Source organism: Phyllobates terribilis, unplaced genomic scaffold (genome assembly GCF_046119375.1).
Source record: "Phyllobates terribilis strain yellow unplaced genomic scaffold, ASM4611937v1 Scaffold_7__3_contigs__length_470593459, whole genome shotgun sequence".
Lineage (NCBI taxonomy): Eukaryota > Metazoa > Chordata > Amphibia > Anura > Dendrobatidae > Phyllobates > Phyllobates terribilis.
Window position 1 is genome coordinate 281,690,279 of NW_027362767.1, and position 22,877 is coordinate 281,713,155.

General features: G+C 43.1%; 1 protein-coding gene across 1 annotated transcript in view; it reads left to right on the forward strand.

Annotated features, from left to right (window-relative positions):
* Window positions 1-663: 663 nt before the first annotated feature.
* Window positions 664-22,877, forward strand: part of STARD8 (StAR related lipid transfer domain containing 8) — a 188,263-nt gene continuing 166,049 nt past the window's right edge. The window contains exon 1 of the mRNA XM_073640921.1: window positions 664-821. Within this exon, the coding sequence (XP_073497022.1) occupies window positions 777-821 (45 nt within the window). The 5' untranslated portion in view covers window positions 664-776. The remainder of the gene's footprint in view (window positions 822-22,877) is intronic.

Genomic DNA, 22,877 nt, shown 5'->3' on the forward strand with positions numbered 1-22,877 from the left:
TTAAAAACAAGGTTTTCCCAGCAACGGGGTTGTGAAGATCCAACGACACACAGATGCCATTTTTGGTGCTGCTTATTTTCGGGCAGACCTCTTCACTATAATGAGTAAGTTGGACATGTCTCCCTTTTTCTCTCATATGGACCATCTGTCCACAAAAAATCAAGAGTGAGCAGGTCCATTGGATATAATGTGGCTGTATACTGCGAGTAGGAAAACACTGACATGTGAATAAGCCTTTAGACTTCAGGCCTTGCTCGTGTCTTGTGAGATTGCCATCATGTCTATTTCTTGCCGGCCACATGGAAGGAACGCTGAGCGTTGGGCGGGGGTCCAGCCCTGCAGGACATGTTGGGGTGCTCCCTGCACTCAGGTTATTCGGCAGTGCAGACATCCTGAGTGTGATGTGCAGGGAATGAAGCTGGATTAATGGTGGAGTCACTAGGAGCTTTCCTCTTCTCATGGCTTAGATTTTGCTTCTAAATTTATAAATAGACTCCATTTAGGCTGAGAGTGTTTTCCCTTGAATTAGTCAGGTAGTGCCAAGTTTGAGCGAGAACTGTGCCAGCTTGTCTCTTCCAAGGATGCTATTCCAGCCAACGGGATAGCGGTGCTGGGTTTGAAGCAACCACTCAGCCTTCCTCTCCTCCCTCCTCCTCGCTGACAGCTCCTTACACAGCTGTTCTGGCCATGTTTCCCATGGAGCTGCTAAGAACTGCCTGCGTATTAGGATCCACTCTGCCCCAGAGACCCCTCTGAGGGTTCCCCTTGGTATCAGCATGCCACTGCTGGATCTATTTAGGTCTTGTTTCACGCGTGCAAAGGTAATGTGTGACACGGAGCATCTGACTATCATGGCGATGCATTCTGGATTAGGAATAATTGTGAGGATTTGCATGTGCGCCTTCCTCCCAGGTCTCCATATCTGGGATGTGAAGTACGCGGCTTGTAGAAGGTTTAGTTCTAGAGTACAAAGTGTGCTTAGCCAGAAATCTCTTCTAGTTAACCCAGTGCAGATGGGGAATCTGAATTACTATGCAGGAACTTGGAAACACTTGGATTTGGAAGAGATGAGGGGTTTTCGGTAGTTTTAAGACTGTAAATAAGTATATATGTATATTCCAAAAAAAAGGTCGCCACTCCAAAGCTTCTTATATGTGAGGAACAAAATATTGTCTGCCCATCGTGTGCAACATGACGTTTCTATGTATCTATCTATACATTTATCCATCCATCATGTTTGTATATAACAGCCTTATGCAGTAATTGATTCGCTTCCCATCACTGGCACCTCGGCCACATCCTTTGGACGTTTCACAGGAGTGTTTCTCAGCTGTTTCTCTTCTTCCACATAGGAATTTATATTGAGCTTTGTATATTTTTCCTGTGTATATACAGTCATATGAAAAAGTTTGGGCACCCCTATTAATTTTAAGCTTAATATTTTATAAAAATTGGTGTTTTTGCAACAGCTATTTCAGTTTGATATATGTAATAACTGTTGGACACAGTAATGTTTCTGCCTTGAAATGAGGTTTATTGTACTAACAGAAAATGTGCAATCTGCTTTCAAACAAAACTTGACAGGTGCATAAGTATGGGCACCTCACCAGAAAAGTGACATTAATATTTAGTAGATCCTCCTTTTGCAAAAATAACAGCCTCTAGTTGCTTCCTGTAGCTTTTAATGAGTTCCTGGATCCTGGATGAAGGTATTTTTGACCATTCCTCTTTACAAAACAATTCCAGTTAAGTTTGATGGTCGCCGAGCATGGACAGCCTCTTCAAATGATCCCACAGATGTTCAATGATATTCAGGTCTGGGGACTGGGATGGCCATTCCAGAACATTGTAATTGTTCCTCTGCATGAATGCCTGAGTAGATTTGGAGCGGTGTTTTGGATCATTGTCTTGCTGAAAGATCCATCCCCTGCGTAACTTCAACTTTATCACTGATTCTTGAACATTATTGTCAAGAATCTGCTGATACTGAGTGGAATCCATGCGTCCCTCAACTTTAACAAGATTCCCGGTGCCGGCATTGGCCACACAGCCCCAAAGCATGATGGAACCTCCACCAAATTTTACTGTGGGTAGCAAGTGTTTTTCTTGGAATGCTGTGTTTTTTTGCCGCCATGCATAACACCTTTTTGTATGACCAAACAACTCAATCTTGGTTTCATCAGTCCACAGGACCTTCTTCCAAAAAGAAATTGGCTTCTCCAAATGTGCTTTTGCATACCTCAGCCGACTCTGTTTGTGGCGTGCTTGCAGAAACGGCTTCTTTCGCATCACTCTCCCATACAGCTTCTCCTTGTGCAAAGTGCGTTGTATAGTTGAACGATGCAAAGTGACACCATCTGCAGCAAGATGATGCTGCAGGTCTCTGGAGGTGGTCTGAGGATTGTCCTTGACTGATCTCACCATTCTTCTTCTCTGCCTTTCTGATGTTTTTCTTGGCCTGCCACTTCTGGCCTTAACAAGAACTGTCCCTGTGTTCTTCCATTTCCTTACTATGTTCCTCACAGTGGAAACTGACAGGTTAAATCTCTGAGACAGCTTTTTGTATCCTTCCCCTGAACAACTATGTTGAATAATCTTTGTTTTCAGATCATTTGACAGTTGTTTGGAGGAGCCCATGATGCCACTCTTCAGAGGAGATTCAAACAGGAGAACAACTTGCAAATGGTCACTTTAAGTAGCTTTTCTCATGATTGCATACACCTGGCTATGAAGTTCAAAGCTCAATGAGGTTATAAAACCAAAAAAAGTGCTTTAGTAAGTCAGTAAAAAGTAGGTAGTAGTATTTAAAACAAGAAACTGATAAGGGTGCCCATACTTATGCACCTGTCAAATTTTGTTTGAATGCAGATTGCACATTTTCTGTTAGTACAATAAACCTCATTTCAAGGCCGAAACATTACTGTGTCCAACAGTTATTACATATATCAAACTGAAATAGCTGTTGCAAAAACACCAATTTTTTATAAAACATTAAGCTTAAGATTAATAGGGGTGCCCAAACTTTTTCATATGACTGTAATTGTCTTTTTGATTCATTTTTTGTTTTACTAGTATTCTTGGAGGAATTTGATTTTTGAAATGAATACCACACATACCACAATGTCTTTTGAGAAGTAATCTCTCGTAATAATGAAGCAGATGAAATGTATCTGGACAATGATTCACCAGTAAAGTGCCACTATACAGTCTGGTTCACACAGCAATTACATTAATAAGACCTCCTAATCTATAGCCCCTCATTGATCATTGACCATGGCAGCTGCAGTTAGGAAGTGACTTTCTGAAAGGCTTCCTTCACATGTCCGTATATGTGTTATGTGTTTTTTCCACAGATATAACACGTAGCCATTATAACCTATGGTGCTATGCACATGTCTGTGTTTTTACATGAACCATGTGTCCATGCAAAACATAAGGAGTCAGTTTTTTTCCGGCAGCACGGACGGCAAGGGCTAATACAAGCCTATGGGTCTGTGAAGAACATGTACAGCGTATGGATGGAATCCGTGCAGGGTCGGACTGGGGCACCGGGACACCGGAGAATTCTCCGGTGGGCCCAGTTCCTCGGCGGGCCACCGAGCAGGACGCAGGAGGGCCCGCTGGTTAACATGGCCGCCGGTGCACCTGCAACAGGGCCCAAAGGTGGAGGGGGGAGCCCAAATGTGTGCCCGATGAGGGCAATTTGGCCTGCTTCTCGGACCCCCAGGCTCGGGGGGCCCATGGCCAGATTGCCCTCATCATGTGAGGAGGTGGGCAGGGAGCGATCCCTCCAGCTCCGCTGCTGACAGGAGGAAAATTACAGCAGAGTCCTCTGCTTCCTGCCCGGTGCTTCCTCCCTGACACAGGCTCACACTGCTTGATGCATCATGCAGCGTGTGCCTGTGTCAGGGAGAAAGATGCCGGGCAGGAAGCAGAAGACGATGCTGCGGGGGAATGAGCAGAGAGGGTAAGTGTTGTTTTTTTTGTTTTTTAACTAGAGCGATGGTGCTGGAGTGTTACATGTCGGTGTGTGCTCTCATCATCTCTGTTACAGCACATTTCCATCTGACAGGGGCAACATTTATCCTGGGGAAGAGACCACCAGTAATGAGACTGCACAGAACGCCTTGTAAGCCGCATCCAAGCCACCACCCCCCCACAGGCGTCACGCGCCGCACGCATGCGCGGGAGCCAGGACGCGTCACAGGGCTCCCGGTCAGGCGCATAATAGCCAATAAATTCAGGTGTGATGATAGAATTTAGAGTGTTAGGCTATGTGCCCACGATGCAGAAATGCTCAGGATTTTTTCCTGAGCGTTTCTGCATCTCCCTTGCAGAAAAAAATGCATGCGGATTGTACATGCAGATTGTACATGCGTTTTCCTGCCAGGGACAAGCGGAAGTGAAGCGTTCTTCACATGCATTTCCGCTTGCGGGTTGACAAGCGCTTTCCAAGCGATTTTAGCATCACTTGGTGAGAGCTTGTCAACTTGGTCACACTATATAAATCCATGTAAACTGCATGGATTTATATAGTGTGACCGAGAGAATGTCAAAAAATAAAAAAATAAATGCATACCCTCCAATGGCCCACGCTGTCTTGCTTCACCGTCCCGGCTGCCAGCAGCGGTGGATTGAAGGACCTGCCGACGTCAGCATCGCGTGACCCGTCACATGACTCTGACGTCAGCGCAGGTCCTTCATTCCATCGCGAAGTGCCGGGAAGCAAGGAGGAGCGCACCGCGGGCCGCCAGAAGGTATACAGCTTTTTTAATGGTACCTGGGTGTGGATAAGACTCTCCTCTCCTCCACACCCGGGTACCATCCGCACATTAGAACGCGCCAATTACGCAAGTACAGATGCAGTCTTGCAGAATTGGCGCATTCTAATGCAAGTCAGTGGCGGCGAAAACGCAGCACTTCCGCAAAATAATTGGTAGTGCTGCGTTTTTTTCAGCAATTATAATCCGCAGCGGAAATTTCCACAGCATGTGCACAGCACATGCGGATTATCATTGGGGGACATGGCAGGCCTTCTACCATGCGTTTTTTAACCGCTGCGGAAACGCTTAAAAAACGCATCGTGGGCACACAGCCTCAGATGGTCTTCAGACACCGAGAAGATATCTGTGGATTTTCCCTATGGATTCCTCAGATTGTCATGATGTTATATTGGATTTTAATAAAGAGCCAATACTCCAATGTCATTCAATCATCATGATTCCGGCATAGATACAAGTTTATATACAGTACAGACCAAAAGTTTGGACACACCTTCTCATTTAAAGATTTTTCTGTATTTTCTTGACTATGAAAATTGTACATTCACACTGAAGGCATCAAAACTATGAATTAACAGATGTGGAATTATATACTTAACAAAAAAGTGTGAAACAACTGAAAATATGTCTTATATTCTAGGTTCTTCAAAGTAGCCACCTTTTGCTTTGATGACTGCTTAGCACACTCTTGGCATTCTCTTGATGAGCTTCAAGAGATAGTCAACGGAAATGGTTTTCACTTCACAGGTGTGCCCTGTCAGGTTTAATAAATGGGATTTCTTGCCTTATAAATAGGGTTGGGACCATCAGTTGTGTTGTGCTGAAGTCAAGTGGATACACAGCTGATAGTCCTACTGAATAGACTGTTAGCTGCTTTTTTCTTGCCATAATACAAATTCTAAGTAAAGAAAAACGAGTGGCCATCATTACTTTAAGAAATGAAGGTCAGTCAGTGCGAAAAATTGGGCAAACTTTGAAAGTGTCCCCAAGTGCAGTTGCAAAAACCATTAAGCGCTACAAAGAAACTGGCTCACATGAGGACCGTTCCAGGAAAGGAAAACCAAGAGTCACCTCTGCTTCTGAGGATAAGTTTATCCGAGTCACCAGCCTCAGAAATCGCAGGTTAACAGCAGCTCAGATTAGAGACCAGGTCAATGACACACAGAGTTCTAGCAGCAGACACATCTCTACAACAACTGTTAAGAGGAGACTTTGTGCAGCAGGCCTTCATGGTAAAATAGCTGCTAGGATACCACTGCTAAGGACAGGCAACAAGCAGAAGTGACTTGTTTGGGCTAAAGAACACAAGGAATGGACATTAGACCAGTGGAAATCTGTGCTTTGGTCTGATGAGTCCAAATTTGAGATCTTTGGTTCCAACCACCGTGTCTTTGTGCGACGCAGAAAAGGTGAACGGATGGACTCTACATGCCTGGTTCCCACCGTGAAGCATGGAGGAGGAGGTGTGATGGTGTGGGGGTGCTTTGCTGGTGACAATGTTGGGGATTTATTCAAAATTGAAGGCATACTGAACCAGCATGGCTACCACAGCATCTTGCAGGGGCATGATATTCCATCCGGTTTGCGTTTAGTTGGACCATCATTTATTTTTCAACAGGACAATGACCCCAAACACACCTCCAGGCTGTGTAAGGGCTATTTGGCCAAGAAGGAGAGTGATGGGGTGCTACGCCAGATGACCTGGCCTCCACAGTCACTAGACCTGAACCCAATCCAGATGGCTTGGGGTGAGCTGGACCGCAGAGTGAAGGCAAAAAGACCAACAAGTGCTAAGCATCTCTGGGAACTCCTTCAAGATTGTTGGAAGACCATTTCCGGTGACTTCCTCTTGAAGCTCATCAAGAGAATGCCAAGAGTGTGCAAAGCAGTCATCAAAGCAAAAGGTGGCTACTTTGAAGAACCTAGAATATAAGACATATTTTCAGTTGTTTCACACTTTTTTTAAGTATATAATTCCACATGTGTTAATTCATAGTTTTGATGCCTTCAGTGTGAATGTACAATTTTCAAAGTCATGAAAATACAGAAAAATCTATAAATGAGAAGGTGTGTCCAAACTTTTGGTCTGTACTGTATGTATCCAGCATATCAGATTGATAGAATATAGTCAAACCAAAAAGCTCCAATCCCCGGCACTGCTGCATATAATAACCAGCCTCTTCTTCCACACTTTCATGTCTCCGCCGGGGCGGTGGTCTAATATACAACATGGTGGGGCTCATTTTCTGTGCAGCAAGGTTCTGTAAATGTTCCAAAAGAGAAAACAAGCAGTATTTGGTGAGTGCCGTTGCTCTTTTTGGAATACTGATAGAATATAGGAATGTACACACATTAAAGACAGGTTAATGGCTTATTTCTTTAGAAAGTTATACAGTATTAGTATATTGGGCAATTTGTATCAGAGTCTCTTCACAAGGGGAACATTGCAAGGGGATCAACTGCGACTACTTTGTGAACTTAGTGAGCAAAAATTATACAGTATACATAATGTAAATGGAGAGAAGATAGGGGGCACTGTAATCGTATACTGTACAATGGTAGTGGTATTCATTTGTGGGTCGCACAGATCATATCATATCAGCGACACCAAATACCATTGAAAACAGTTCTTTTCTATATGTGCGTGATTTTCCCTCCGACTCTTTAAACGGCAGCCATATATACATCAAGCTGACCTTGAACTTGGGAACCTTCGGTCACAATAAGCAAAGAGAGACTCCAGGTTATAAAAATAAACTTTCTTTTACTGCAGACCATAGTTATCAGCACATTCAGATGACTGCAGGCACGTTGCTTAACAAATACAACTGTAATTAGCAGCGGTTGTGGCTTTACAGTTTTCTATGGCAGCACACAACTTAAAGGGGTTGTCCAGTACTTTATATTACCCCCCCCCCAATGTATCCCTCCGGAGCCTCTAAGGATTTTTGTAATTACCTACTGGTGCTATTCCTGCCTGTGAGTCGCGCTATCACTGGCCGCTCACATCACGTGACCCTCGGCTGCAGCCGACTCTGACATCCGCTGATGTCACAAAAGTGCTGGCAACAGCCGGGGGTCTTTGGGGTGGGGTTACCCCCCCGCGTCACACCAGGCATCCACCGCGCGCTCTGCCTCTCCCCATTCATTGAGAAAGCACGCGGGGGGTAATCCCGCCCACAGCCCAGGGGACCCCGGCTGTGTCACGATTCACTTGTCACGTGATGCCTGTGAGCGGCCACCGATAGAGCCGCTGACAGGCAGTATCTGCAACGTAACCTAATTACAAAAATCCTTAGGGGGCCCGGGGGGATACATTGAGGGGTGTAATATAAAGTACTGGACAACTTCTTTAAAGATAACATTACAGTTAGATGACACTTGGTCATCTCATTCTTTGTTTAATTTCCTTGGTGACTATGGCCCGGCTTCAGTGCAATATCAAATGCCCTGGCCTGGAAGGTCCAGTATTTCTTCACCAAAACTTCTAGAATCTACACTCACCTCATTCCCCCCACTCCTTTGCTGTCTCGGGGTCCTCACTCAACCCACAGCATTACCCGTCTGAACTCTTGGCTAACTACACAGCTAAAACTGAGCTCCCTTTTGTTTTGAACCTCAATTCTGGGGCACCAGAGATGTCTTTGCTGTATCTTGAATTCTATCTGCCTCTGATCACCCAGGTTACTTTCTTGCTATCACTGTTGTTCTCCTCCTTACACACACAATGGCCTAGCACACATAGTACTCCCAGTAACTCACAACTCTTTTATTAATGAAGCCAATGTAGGAATGTAGTTCATCACAAAAATGTACCATATCCAAGTACCTATGTTCTTCTTGTGTCAGATATCCTATTATCCATGTATTTAAAAATCACCAGTGATTAGGGTTTTTTTCATAAGAAGTTTAATTTTTTTACAGGAAAAAAACAGATAAGGGAAAATTCAAACATGGAGAATGTAAGGATGGTAGAAGCAAAAAAGTGATGTAGTTTTAAGGAGAATGTTTACAATCTTGGCACAAATTTGAGTCTTGCTCCTTAAATCCTACTAGATATTGATGATCTATGTGATGTGGTGTACGTATATGATGTTCAGGTGTAAGCTCACTACTGTTGGTCTCTTTCCTATTCAAAAAATTTGTTGGATGTGAGTCCTTATGTAAAGAGATATATAATTTATAGAGGAGGGATAGAGCATGCCAAACAAACTCAGTCCCAGAGAACATATGTTCAAAAGCAGAAAGGAGAAAAGGTGAGAAAGGAAGTTAAGAAAACTGTGCAGTAGAGAACTTGTGGGCATGGCTCTTCAGCGGCCATTAACTGTAAGATGGTTTTCCAGGTGGCATTAATTAGCGAATGCCTGGCTTGCATTTTACCTGCTCTTTGCCAGAATAGAAAATGGCTAAGATCTGTACTCGGAAGGAAGGTTGGGTTATCTAGGATAGGTTAAAGTAGTGATGGAATGGGGGAGATAATGCATTGTGAACATGGCATGGAGGCTACTAGTTGTGTAGATCTAATAGAATGGGGTTGTATAGTGGATGTTGCATGGTCTGGTGGCCTTGGGGCCATGGAGATGGGAAATGGAAGAACTCTTTTCCTAAAATAATATATGGTATTCAGCAGGAGAGAATGTTATAAATATAAATAAAATGTAATTTTTAATAATATACATTAAAAGACGATAGCTAGGAATCAATAACATAAACTATCTTAAAGTGCAAGTGCTTAAGAATATCAAACCGTGCTCAATAGAAGAAAATGGTTTGGTCTTACCACTTGTATGAAGTTTTCAAAAGGTAGGAGACTCATGGAGCAGGAGCCAACAAAGGGTGCAGGGAAGGCAGTGTTAATCCTATATTAGTCGCCCCTGCCATGCCCCTGCATTGCTCCTGCCCTAACAAGAGTAGTCCCCAAGTGTAAAGCTATACTTATGTACCCCACCAATGCAAGAAAATGTATCCTGTATGCGGGTATTATCCCTACGCGTTTCCTCCCCCGTGTGGTGGATTCATCAGGGGATATAAAAATATTTATAATTTGAGAGTCCTCAGTGGTTGATACCTTTTAATGGCTAACTGAAAAGATGGTAACAAATTGCAAGCTTTCGAGACTACTCAGGTCTCTTCATCAGGCTAGTATAACACAAAATCTGAAGAGTCACATATTTATACACAATAAGACACACAAGAGAAAAAAAAATGCAATAGGTAAGACAGGTGATGAAAAGCAGAGTTATTATGGAAGAAATAAACAGTTCTGGCTATAAATATTTTAGCAGTTAATAGATAAGGAGTGTGAAGGTTTTATTGTCCTGTGTCCAGTGTTGTGATGACCTCACAGGTCTGAGAGTCTGAGGAGCACATTCCTTAGTTGATGTAGAATGACATAAATCCATGCGACACATTCATTCCTGCTCTGAAAGTGTTAAAGGTCACCATCAGTTTATATTCTGAGACTCTTCTTTCTCTTTAAGATTTGAAGTTACCTTTTAATACTAGTAATTTCATATCTTTTATGCTGTGATCAGGGGAACCAAAATGCTTGGCTACAGGCAGATCTATTCTTTTTTCTTTTATTGTGTGGCGATGATGATTCATCCTTGTTCTAAGTTTTTGCCCTGTCTCCCCTACATAAAGACCCCCAGCTGGACATTTGGTGCATATAATTAAGTACACTACATTAGATGTGATACAGCTGAACGCACCTGGGATCTTATAGTCCTCATGTGAATTGGGGATCTTTATCTTGTCTGTGGTCGTTATACATAGACAGGTTTTACATTTTTTCTGGTTGCAAGGAAAGGTACCTGTAGCTGGTGGAGATGGCAGGGAGCTTCTGACAATGATGCTTCTTAGATTTGGGGGCTGCCTGAAACACAGAAGTGGGGTGTCTGGAAATATGGATTGTAATCGGGCATCTTTTTGTAGTAACGGTTGTAGTTTCTGTGCAGCTCTTTTTAGCGCCTCCAGATTTGGATTGTAGGTGACTACTAGAGGCACCCGGTTGCTTTCTTGTTTAGTTTTGTAATGTAGGAGATGATTCCTCGATATTCTGGTGGCTCTTGTAATCTGGTTCTCAATTGTTCTCGGATGGTAGCCCTGTTTCAAAAAGGTCTTTCTGAGGCCATCAAGGTGTTTGTCTCTATCCATCTGGTTGGAACATATCCGATTGTATCTGATGGCTTGGCTGTAAACAATAGAGTTTTTTTATGTGTTTTGGATGTAAACTGTCCCATTTAAGGTATGTAGGATGGTCGATTGGTTTCCGGTACAAGGATGTCTCTATTTCATTGTTCTGTAGCTTGATGATGGTGTCCAAAAAGTTAATTTCAGTACAGGAGTAGTTGAGTGTTAGGTTGATGGTGGGATGAAATTGATTAAAGTGTTCATGGAACGTCTTCAGCTGTTGCTCAGACCCCGTCCAGATGATTAAAATATCGTCAATGAAATGATAGTAGGCCAGAGGCCTGATGGGACATGAGGATAAAAAGTCACTTTCAAGCTTGGCCATGAAAAGATTTGCGTACTGTGGAGCCATTTTACTTCCCATCGCTGTACCAGTTTCCTGTAGATATATGTTGTTATCAAATTCAAAGTAATTGTGGGTGAGGATGAATTCTGTAAGTCCAACATCAGTGCCCAGGAGAGAAAGGCCATACAATCTTTGAAAACCAACAAAGAAATCATCATTAAACCTGCTGACAAGGGTGGTGCAATAGTCATGATGAACACATCAGACTACATGAAGGAAGCAAACAGACACCTGGTGGACACGCGCTACTACAAAAAACTGGAGTCTGATCCTACACAGGACTATTACAAGGAACTAAACAAGTTGGTATCGTGTCTGCCTGACAAATCCATAAGAGCCGATGACCTGATACCAGAGAGTCCAAGAATAGGGACATTCTATATGCTCCCCAAAATCCACAAATCTGGAAATCCACGAAGACCAATTATTTCATGTGTGGGCACCCTTACTGAGCAAGTTTCTGGATGGGTAGAGTGTGTTCTTAAACCCCTGGTAAAGAGTACACCCAGCTACATTCAGGACACGACAGACCTACTGAATAAACTAGCAGCAATAGGTCCTCTACCAGAAGGAGCCATCCTGGCCACCATGGATGTGGAATCTTTGTATTCTAATATCCCACACAAGAATGGATTAAATGCCTGCAAAATCTTCATAGAAAATACAGGAATTGTTGCTGATTCTGTGGTCAAACTTACAGAATTCATCCTCACCCACAATTACTTTGAATTTGATAACAACATATATCTACAGGAAACTGGTACAGCGATGGGAAGTAAAATGGCTCCACAGTACGCAAATCTTTTCATGGCCAAGCTTGAAAGTGACTTTTTGTCCTCATGTCCCATCAGGCCTCTGGCCTACTATCGTTTCATTGACGATATTTTAATCATCTGGACGGGGTCTGAGCAACAGCTGAAGACGTTCCATGAACACTTTAATCAATTTCATCCCACCATCAACCTAACACTCAACTACTCCTGTACTGAAATTAACTTTTTGGACACCATCATCAAGCTACAGAACAATGAAATAAAGACATCCTTGTATCGGAAACCAATCGACCGTCCTACATACCTTAAATGGGACAGTTTCCATCCAAAACACATAAAAAACTCTATTGGTTACAGCCAAGCCATCAGATACAATCGGATATGTTCCAACCAGATGGATAGAGACAAACACCTTGATGGCCTCAGAAAGACCTTTTTGAAACAGGGCTACCATCCGAGAACAATTGAGAACCAGATTACAAGAGCCACCAGAATATCGAGGAATCATCTCCTACATTGCAAAACTAAACAAGAAAGCAACCGGGTGCCTCTAGTCGTCACCTACAATCCAAATCTGGAGGCGCTAAGAAGAGCTGCACGGAAACTACAACGCTTACTACAAAAAGATGCCCGATTACAATCCATATTTCCAGACACCCCACTTCTGTGTTTCAGGCAGCCCCCAAATCTAAGAAGCATCATTGTCAGAAGCTCCCTGTCATCTCCACCAGCTACAGGTACCTTTCCTTGCAACCAGAAAAAATGTAAAACCTGTCTATGTATAACGACCACAGACAAGATAAAGATCCCCAATTCACATGAGGACTATAAGATCCCAGGTGCGTTCAGCTGTATCACATCTAATGTAGTGTACTTAATTATATGCACCAAATGTCCAGCTGGGGGTCTTTATGTAGGGGAGACAGGGCAAAAACTTAGAACAAGGATGAATCATCATCGCCACACAATAAAAGAAAAAAGAATAGATCTGCCTGTAGCCAAGCATTTTTGTTCCCCTGATCACAGCATAAAAGATATGAAATTACTAGTATTAAAAGGTAACTTCAAATCTCAAACAGAAAGAAGAATCTCAGAATATAAACTGATGATGACCTTTAACACTTTCAGAGCAGGAATGAATGTGTCGCATGGATTATGTCATTCTACATCAACTAAGGAATATACAGCGAAGGGAAAGATACGATCAAAGCTACACAGCAGGTGATTTAATCATAAAATATAGCTTTTATTAAATATATAATTAAAAAAAGTACACCACATAATATGGCAAAAACAGTGCGAGACATACATATCTAAAATACCATCATGCTCAATGGACATAGAGGTCCACATATAAGACACCCACAAGGACTATAATCATAGACCCTAATGCACCTAATCAACAGATCTCTAATATATATAACCAGTTAGTGTGTATCTAGTGATCAACTCGTTCAGCCTAACTGTATGGCAGTATAACAATGTAGATGACCACTTATTACAATAATAAAATCTACCTGGACTGAGGGCTAACTGAGGGGATGCTCACATGTGGACCACGCGTCCACCCCGACGCGCGTTTCGGCGTTACCTTCTTCAGGGGGCGTGGTTTCAAACTGGGGGTGTGTCCTTATAAGCCTATCAACGGCCAATAGGAAGATGTGGGCGGACATCTAATGACGCGCACAGCGTCTCCGTCGCCTCGGTAACCCGCGATGCCGGCGTCATGCGGAGGATTCCCCAACAGTCACGTGGGCCCACGTGACCCACAGGTCCTTTAACACTTTCAGAGCAGGAATGAATGTGTCGCATGGATTTATGTCATTCTACATCAACTAAGAAATGTGCTCCTCAGACTCTCAGACCTGTGAGGTCATCACAACACTGGACACAGGACAATAAAACCTTCACACTCCTTATCTATTAACTGTTAAAATATTTATAGCCAGAATTGTTTATTTCTTCCATAATAACTCTGCTTTTCATCACCTGTCTTACCTATTGCATTTTTTTTTCTCTTGTGTGTCTTATTGTGTATAAATATGTGACTCTTCAGATTTTGTGTTATACTAGCCTGATGAAGAGACCTGAGTAGTCTCGAAAGCTTGCAATTTGTTACCATCTTTTCAGTTAGCCATTAAAAGGTATCAACCACTGAGGACTCTCAAATCGAAATATTTTTCTATCTACTGGCTAACACGGTACAAGAATATATATTTTCCCTATATCAAAATCAGGGGATATAGAAATTCAAGGATCCTGATTCCAGCAATGGCAGGTAACCAGGAATGAAATATAGCTAGCGTGGTCACTACTAGTTGATGTGGACCACATCAGGATACATTTTCTTGCATTGGTGGGGTACATAACTTAGTATAGCTTTACACTTGGGGACTGCCCTTGTTAGGGTAGTCCCCAAGTGTAAAGACATATAACTGTACATATAACTGTACCCTTCACTGTATTTGTGTCCTAAAAGAATCCATGAATGAACTATGCCTGTGCCAGTTCACAATAGGAACTAAATGTGCCAAGTACCATAAAACCTATCCTACTTGAGTCTTTCAGTCAAGTAAGAGTTGAGTGGGCAATAAATTCTAGTATGTGAGACCAGATGAAGTTGGTGATAAATGAGGAGAGAGTGGCAAAAAATAAAGTGGTGAGCACAGGAAAGCGCTTGAAAGAAATAAAACAATTGGGCTAGCACGTACATTAATTGTAAATGGGCACATCTGTGATGCCAGGTGAAAGTGTCTTTGTACCATTTAATTAGGTAATCGCTAATAGCTTGGAGGAGAGGGGAGAATTTTTTGGTATATATGGGTCAGGTCGCGTAGTAAATGTTCCCCTTTGTGTTTAAGGGAAGATGAGGCCCACTGTAAAGAGAAAGAGTCTGCCAAGGCAAATTCTCCTGAGGAGGAGGGGGGTGTAGGAAGTAATTTAGGCACTTTTAGAAATTAATCTAGAAATTTAACAGAGAAGCCACCAGGGATCCGAGCTCCAACACCTCTCTGCTCTTCTTCAGCATCATGTGACTTCAAATCAGACTTTCCGGATCACATAGGGGTTTATGTGTGGACCGGAAGTCGCTTTCACAATATCTATGGAGCCTACGAAGCCTCGCTCAGAAGATACATAGGCAAACATTGGTTGAAGTAGCACCACCCCACACAACAGTCCCTGTGTGAGCTGGCAAGCAAGAGGAACGCTCACGTGTCCCAGAAGAGGACTGAAGCGGCAATGGAGACTGGCAAAGATGGCGATTATTAAGTATTTGAATGCACCTAGATTACATCATATACTTATTTAGAAAGGGTTAGGGGATTTCTTTAAAGAAATGCTGCAGACATAGCATAATGTCACCTTTGTGAAACCATTATAAAATAGAAGAAATGATTAGTTTTGAAACCAGTAGAATTAAAATCTCTGAATGTTTTTTATCTTATTTTTAGACCATGTGTAGACATTATGGATGAAATCCAACAAGGGGGAAATTAGGATTTTTGACAGCCAGTCACTAGGACAAGCAATGATAAGGAGATAGACTTGGAATAATTTCTTTCAGCTTTAGAAATAATAGATCAGCTTCAATATCATTATGATAGACATGCATTGCACAAGGAATCATGTATGTTATCTTTTTCCTTAGTAACAAAAGCCTTTTGGGGTTTTGTTGGTGAGAGGTTGGTTATGATCTCAGTCTCTGCTTATTTAGGGGATTTAAGCATTTTTCCTTTCATTCCTGATCTCAGAATAGTTCATCCGGAAGTGACCCTTCTATATTTATCAGCAGGTCTTCAAGGCCACATCTGGAGCAGATTTTGCCTATTTGTGGTGGTGTGTGAACAAGCAGACCCTAGGGGTGTAGGCTGATTTTGGGGTTAGCACATTACACTTCTAGGCACTGGCTCCAAAAGCATTGGCTCACCAGGGACATCTGATTTTCCTCAGATAGTCCCACTACTCTTTATAAATTATACCTAACATTTACCTAGATAGTTTTATTTCACACGTATATGAGCAGCCGCAAATTAATACAGTGGAATTTGAGCAATTGCACAACTGAACTAAATCTACTGATCCACAATTATGTACATTTTAATAGTAAAATATGAATGATAAAACTTCTTATATACAGTTGTGCTCAAAAGTTTACATCCCCCGGCAGAATTGTTCCTTTCTTGGCCTTGTTTCAGAGAATATGTGTAACGGATCCAGAGGTGGAACCTCTGAGCTGCAATACAAAGGGGAAGTCCTTGTAAGGAAGCGGGTGACTCCCAGGGAAGGCAAGCAGGAAGTCACAGCAAGTGACGGGGACAGTCTCTGGGTAAGCAGGCAGGTGGTCACGGCAAGTGACGGGGACAGTCTCTGGGTAGACAGGCAGGTGGTCACGGCAAGTGACGGGGACAGTCTCTGGGTAGACAGGCAGAAGGTCACGGCAAGTGACGGGGACAGTCTCTGGGAAGACCGGCAGGTGGTCACGGCAAGTGACGGGGACAGTCTCTGGGTAGACAGGCAGGTGGTCACGGCAAGTGACGGGGACAGTCTCTGGGTAGACAGGCAGAAGGTCACGGCAAGTGACGGGGACAGTCTCTGGGTAGACCGGCAGGAGGTCACGGTAAGTGACGGGGACAGTCTCTGGGTAGACCGGCAGGAGGTCACGGCAAGTGACGGGAACAGTCTCTGGGTAGACGGCAGGTACCTTAAACCCAGCGGGCAGATAGACACGGCAGGTACAGGCAGGTGCTGGCAGGTAGCAGACAGATAAACTCAGTGGGTGCTTCCAGGTAAGCAGGTGGATAGCCGCGGCAGGAATCAGGCTGGACTAGACAGGCTAGCGGAGGGACCTGAGGGCTGAAGCAGAGGTGAAGACACAGTGCGACAACTGTTGCTCGGGCACCTCCATTTTGGAGGAGGTGCCTTAAATGTGGGAAGTCCTCTGGCCATTGGCCGGGGACTTTTTAGGAAGACGCGCGCAGTCCCTTTAAGGGGGGGGGAGTGCGCGCGCGCCCTAAGCACTCTGCTGGAGGAGGAACGCGCGCCGGCCACAGCAGGGAACGGAGCGCAGGGAGAAGCCCCGCCAGGAGCCGGGGGGCGAGAGAGACGGTGTCTCTGTCTGACATGGGGCAGAGACGCCGCTGCGACGACAGAGAGAGGAGCGCTGGAGGGACCCACGTGAGGAGCGCGGAGGTGAGAGGGACGGCGTCCCTGCCTAGCAGAAGGCAGGGACGCTGATGCTACAATATGAATGATGAACAAAAAAACTTATTCTCCACTCATGGTTATTGGTTGGGTGAAGCCATTCATTGTCAAACTACTGTGTTTTCTCTTTTTAAATCTTCTTGATGACCAAAAACATCCAAAAGACCCTGATCAAAAGTTTACATACCCCAGTTCTTAATACCGTGTATTGCCTCCTTTAACATCAATGACAACTTGAAGTCTTTTGTGGTAGTTGTGGATGAGGTTCTTTATTTTCTCAGATGGTAAAGATGCCCATTCTTCTTGGCAAAAAGCCTCCAGTTCCTGTAAATTCCTGGGCTGTCTAGCATGAACTGCGCGCTTGAGATCTCCCCAGATTGGCTCAATGATATTGAGGTCAGGAAACTGAGATGGCCACTCCAGAACCTTCACTTTGTTCTGCTGTAGCCAATGACAGGTCGACATGGCCTTGTGTTTTGGATCGTTGTCATGTTGGAACGTCCAAGTACGTCCCATGCGCAGCTTCCAGGCTGATGAGTGCAAATTTGCCTCCAGTATTTGCTGATAACGTGCTGCAACTTGCTTCGGGATGCAAAGAAAAACCCACAAATAACATCAGCTGAAATTCAGGACTCTCTGAAAACTAGCGGTGTGGCTGTTTCAAGATGCACAATAAGGAGGAACTTGAAGAAAAATGGGCTGCATGGTCGAGTTGCCAGAAGAAAGTGTGACATGCAGAAGTAGTGCTGTTGCAGAGTGTGACATGCAGAAGTAGTGCTGTTGCAGAGTGTGACATGCAGAAGTAGTGCTGTTGCTTTAAAAGCCTTCAGCAACTATTAGAAGTAACACAAGCACATGAGACAGGAAGTGTTGTGCTCCAGAAGCATACAGCAACTAGAGGGGTTAACACAGTCACAGGATAAGGGGAGTGTTTTAGCAGAGCCCCAGAGGGATTGTGGGGAAGTTGTCTACTGTCTGGCTGGAGCCAAAGAGAAAGGTGGTGTGTGTGGAAGGTGTTGCCTACTGGAAAGGCTTGTTTTCATGCTTTGATTTTTCTTAAAAGACTTTGTAGAAACAAAGAACTGTTAAAGCATAGAGAGAGAGAGCTGGTTGAAGACGTACGAAAAGCTCCAGCTGAAGAGATGCTGATTGTTTTAATTGTGTTAATTGTTAATTTTTCCAGGCATCCTACGAGAAAAAGGTCGTAAGATTAGGTTGTTATCAATGTTTATGAATGTTATACCAATTTCACAATGCCAATTTGTATATAAAGCTATCCAACTTTCACCACTGTCTCAGAATTGGTCAGATTGACCAATTAAGACGAATGTCGAGGACGACATTCAAAAAGGAGAGAAGAGTGTGACATGCAGAAGTAGTGCTGTTGCAGAGTGTGACATGCAGAAGTAGTGCTGTTGCTTTAAAAGTATTCAGCAACTATTAGGAGTAACACAAGCACATGAGACAGGAAGTGTTGTGCTCCAGAAGCATCCAGTAACTAGAGGGGTTAACACAGTCACAGGAGAAGGGGAGTGTTTTAGCAGAGCCCCAGAGGGATTGTGGGGAAGTTGTTTTCTGTCTGGCTGGAGCCGAAGAGAAAGGTGGTGTGTGTGTTCTGCATCTGACAGAAGCGCCCCTGCAAGTGAAAAGGATTCAAGTCAGGAGTGAAGCTAAGCACAAGTCAGGTAGAGTTCCTGAACTAGCAGTGCAGAGTATTGTCAAGCAGAAAGAAATTGTGTCACAGGGATCATCTCCCTCAGCAAACCCTCCCCCCCTCCTTCAACTCACTGTACTGTGAAGAATGCTGTGTTCATTAATGTGCCTTTGCATTAGAACTGTGATGTCATGTTCTACTGGGAAGACTGTGAACTCCTGTGCTGCTAAGGAAACTGTACTGTTTGTCACTGGAGCCTGTTGCTCATAAGACTTAACTTGCACTGGCTGTGCAGCTTCTTATTAAATGCTACTGTTCTACCATTTATGAGGACTCTTGTCAAGTGTGTCTTGTCAGCAAGTGAAACAACCTACGTGTCTGTGCCTGAGGGTCAATACCCCTGTGTGCCTGAGAGAAGCTGCAGCACATGGTCTATGGTCGTCCTGAGTAACAGTTCCCCCAGGATTCCAAAGAATTCATGTAACCTGTCTCGCCCCTATCTGAACCTAGCGGCGTGTGTGTAACAAAAGCCATTACTGTGCAAATGCCACAAAGTATCTTTCCTACAAAATGCCAAACACCACAGAGACAAGCCTCAAAACTTCTGAAACAAGGTAATTTGGAGTGATGAGACCAAAATTGAACTTTTTGGCCTCAACCATAAACGTTACATTTGGGGAGAGGTCAACACGGCCTATGATGAAAGGAACAACATTCCCACTGTAAAGCACGGAGGTGGATTGCTGATGTTTTGGGGATGTGTGAGCTACAAGGGCACATGAAACTTGGTAAAAGCTGAAGGAAAAATGAATGCAGCACGTTATCAGCAAATACTGGAGGCAAATTTGCACTCATCAGCCCGGAAGCTGCGCATGGGACGTACTTGGACGTTCCAACATGACAACGATCCAAAACACAAGGCCAAGTCGACCTGTTATTGGCTACAGCAGAACAAAGTGAAGGTTCTGGAGTGGCCATCTCAGTCTCCTGACCTCAATATCATTGAGCCAATCTGGGGAGATCTCAAGTGCGCAGTTCATGCTAGACAGCCCAGGAATTTACAGGAACTGGAGGCTTTTTACCAAGAAGAATGGGCAGCTTTACCATCTGAGAAAATAAAGAACCTCATCTACAACTACCACAAAAGACTTCAAGCTGTCATTGATGTTAAAGGGGGAAATACATGGTATTAAGAACTGGGGTATGTAAACTTTTGATCAGGGTCATTTGGATGTTTTTGCTTGTAAAGAAAATTTAAAAAGAGAAAACACAGTAGTTTGACAATAAATGGCTTCACTCAACCAATAACCATGAATGGAGAAAAAGTTTTTTTGGTATCATTCATATTCTCTGAAACAAGGCCAAGAAAGGAGAAATTATGTCGGGGTTTGTAAACTTTTGAGCACAACTGTATTATATATAAATGTGTAGAGTGTGCCCTGGTTCTAGCAAAGTACTGCCCCATTTTCCCCTTGCACCAGAATGTGCCCTTCTTAAGTGTGCCATTGTGTGTGGTCTCTTTGTTCCTTTGTCTTTGGTGTCTTTGTGAGTGGCCAGAGCCCATAGGCAAGCATCCATGATTCCTAGGGAACTTCCATGGCCGTCAAGGTCATTAACCTCGGTTCAAGACTGCCCATAAGAGTTTATCCACAGAGTTCTTTTAAGAGAAAGTTACTTGCTAATCACCCAACTAACGAGCAAAACGTTCGCTCATTGGGTGAAGTGATGATTACTCTTGCTTTAAATTCTACGTTCTCAGCAGCACATCGCCATGTAAAGGACTTGTGATGCCGAGAACAGTGATATTCTCTGGTCACAGAATAATCATATTAACATTCGTTCTTTATGAATTGGAAGTGCTGTCAGCATGTCTAACCAGGATGGTAAGCTGCATTGTTAGGTCTGGTGTCTCTCATCTTCCTCTTGACAATACCTCATAGATTCGCTATGGGTCATGGTCAAGCGAGTTTGCTGGCCAATCAAGCACAGTGATACTGTTGTTTTTAAACCAGATATTGGTACTTTTGGCAGTGTGGACAGGTGCCAAGTCCTGCTGGAGAATGAAATTTCCATCTCCAAAAAGCTTGTCGGCAGAGGGAAGCATGAAGTGCTCTAAAATTTCCAGGTAGACTGCTGCGCTTACTTTGTTCTTGATAAAACACAGTGGACCTACACCAGCAGATGACATGGCTCCCCAAACCATCACTGATTGTGGAAACGTCACACTAGACCTCAAGCTGCTTGGATTGTGTCCTCTCCACTCTTCCTCCAGACTCTGGGACCTTGATTTCCAAATGAAATGCAAAATTTACTTTGCATTTACTTAGTGTGTCAATGACTGCCTTCTGGACATCTGTCAAGTCAGCAGTCTTCCCCATGATTGTGGAGCCTACTGAAATAGACTAAGGGACCTTTTTAAACGCTTAGGAAGCCTTTGCAGGTGTTTTTTGTTAATTATTCTAATTTACTGAGATAATGACTTTTGTGTTTTCATTGGCTGTAAGCCATAATCATCAATATTAACAGAAATAAACACTTGAAATAAATCACTCTGTCTGCAATGACTCTATATAATATGAGTTTCACTTTTTGTATTGAAGAAATGAAATAAATTAACTTTTTGATGATATTCTAATTTATTGAGATGCACCTGTATATCTAATCCTTTCCAAGCTCTTTAAACAAACATAGCCTTAGTGATATCAAAGTAACCTCACCCTAGAAATGGATGGCAACTGGATAGTAACCAACAGCCCATTTAATAACATTGTGCATTGACAGACTTTTCATGTTTTTTTTTTAATTATAAAACAGTCCAAACAGTGTCCCTCTTAGTCGTGTGTAATCAGGCAGACTTTTTTATGCAGAATGCAGAATACTAACTTAAACTGTCAATGTCGCTGTCAGAGGTAACATCATTCTTCTGTGACTGAGAGGAGTAATGTGCCATATGTTTTATAACACCCTCTGCTTCCTCGTCTGTAGTACATTATCCAGAGGTAAAAGAGGCCAATCGTGGCCTGCATTTGGTAGTCCTACTGTCTGGACGGCTGATGCCACTGGTATTGGTGGTGCTCTGCTGTTGACAGCAACTCCCATATTTTTAGCCATAGTAGGGTTTTTTCTTTTACACTACCCCATCCATTTCCACATTGTCTTTTACCATACATTTTGTACAACCTTATAATTTAATTTTGACAAGCTTTTCAAACCTAGTTATTCAACTTCTGTCAAAAAGGACATAACAAGAAATGGTAGTTGGGTAGGTACATGTACAGAGAGCAAAATACGGTGGCAGGTTGCAGTATAGGTGTGACATGTATGGTTGCCAAATTGGAGTACTAAAACAATGCAAAAACATTTAGGCTGTGTGCACATGTTGCAGATTTGGTGCATTTTTGTCACATTTTTTTCTGTACGGATTTGTGACAAAACCTGATGACAGCAAAGTAAATGAGAAATCTGAAGTGTCATGCACACGTTGAGTATTTTTGAAAATAATCTGCAGCATGTCAATTCTCTGTGCATTTTTGCCTGCGTTGTTCACCCACTGAATGCACTGAAAAAACGCAGGCAAAAACGGGGCAAAAACTAGGAACAAAATGCAGGCAAAAACGGGGTCAAAACTAGGCAAAAAACCCAGGCAAAAAACGCAGCAAAAACGAAGCATATTTGAGTCTGTGTTTTCCTGCTCAGAGATGCAGAAACGTGGCAGAAATTTCTGCAATCAAATATTCAATGTGTGCACATACCCTTACACTAAAGGTCTACATTTTTTAAACACTCTTTTTTCTATTTTTTTCAACCCCTTTCCCAAAAATGATATAAGAAAAGCTAGGTAGCTACTGGCTGCTGCTTTGCTGCGGCATGTAATGATGTCAAATTTGACTAGTGAAATAATATGTCATAAAAATAATAACTTTTTTGCG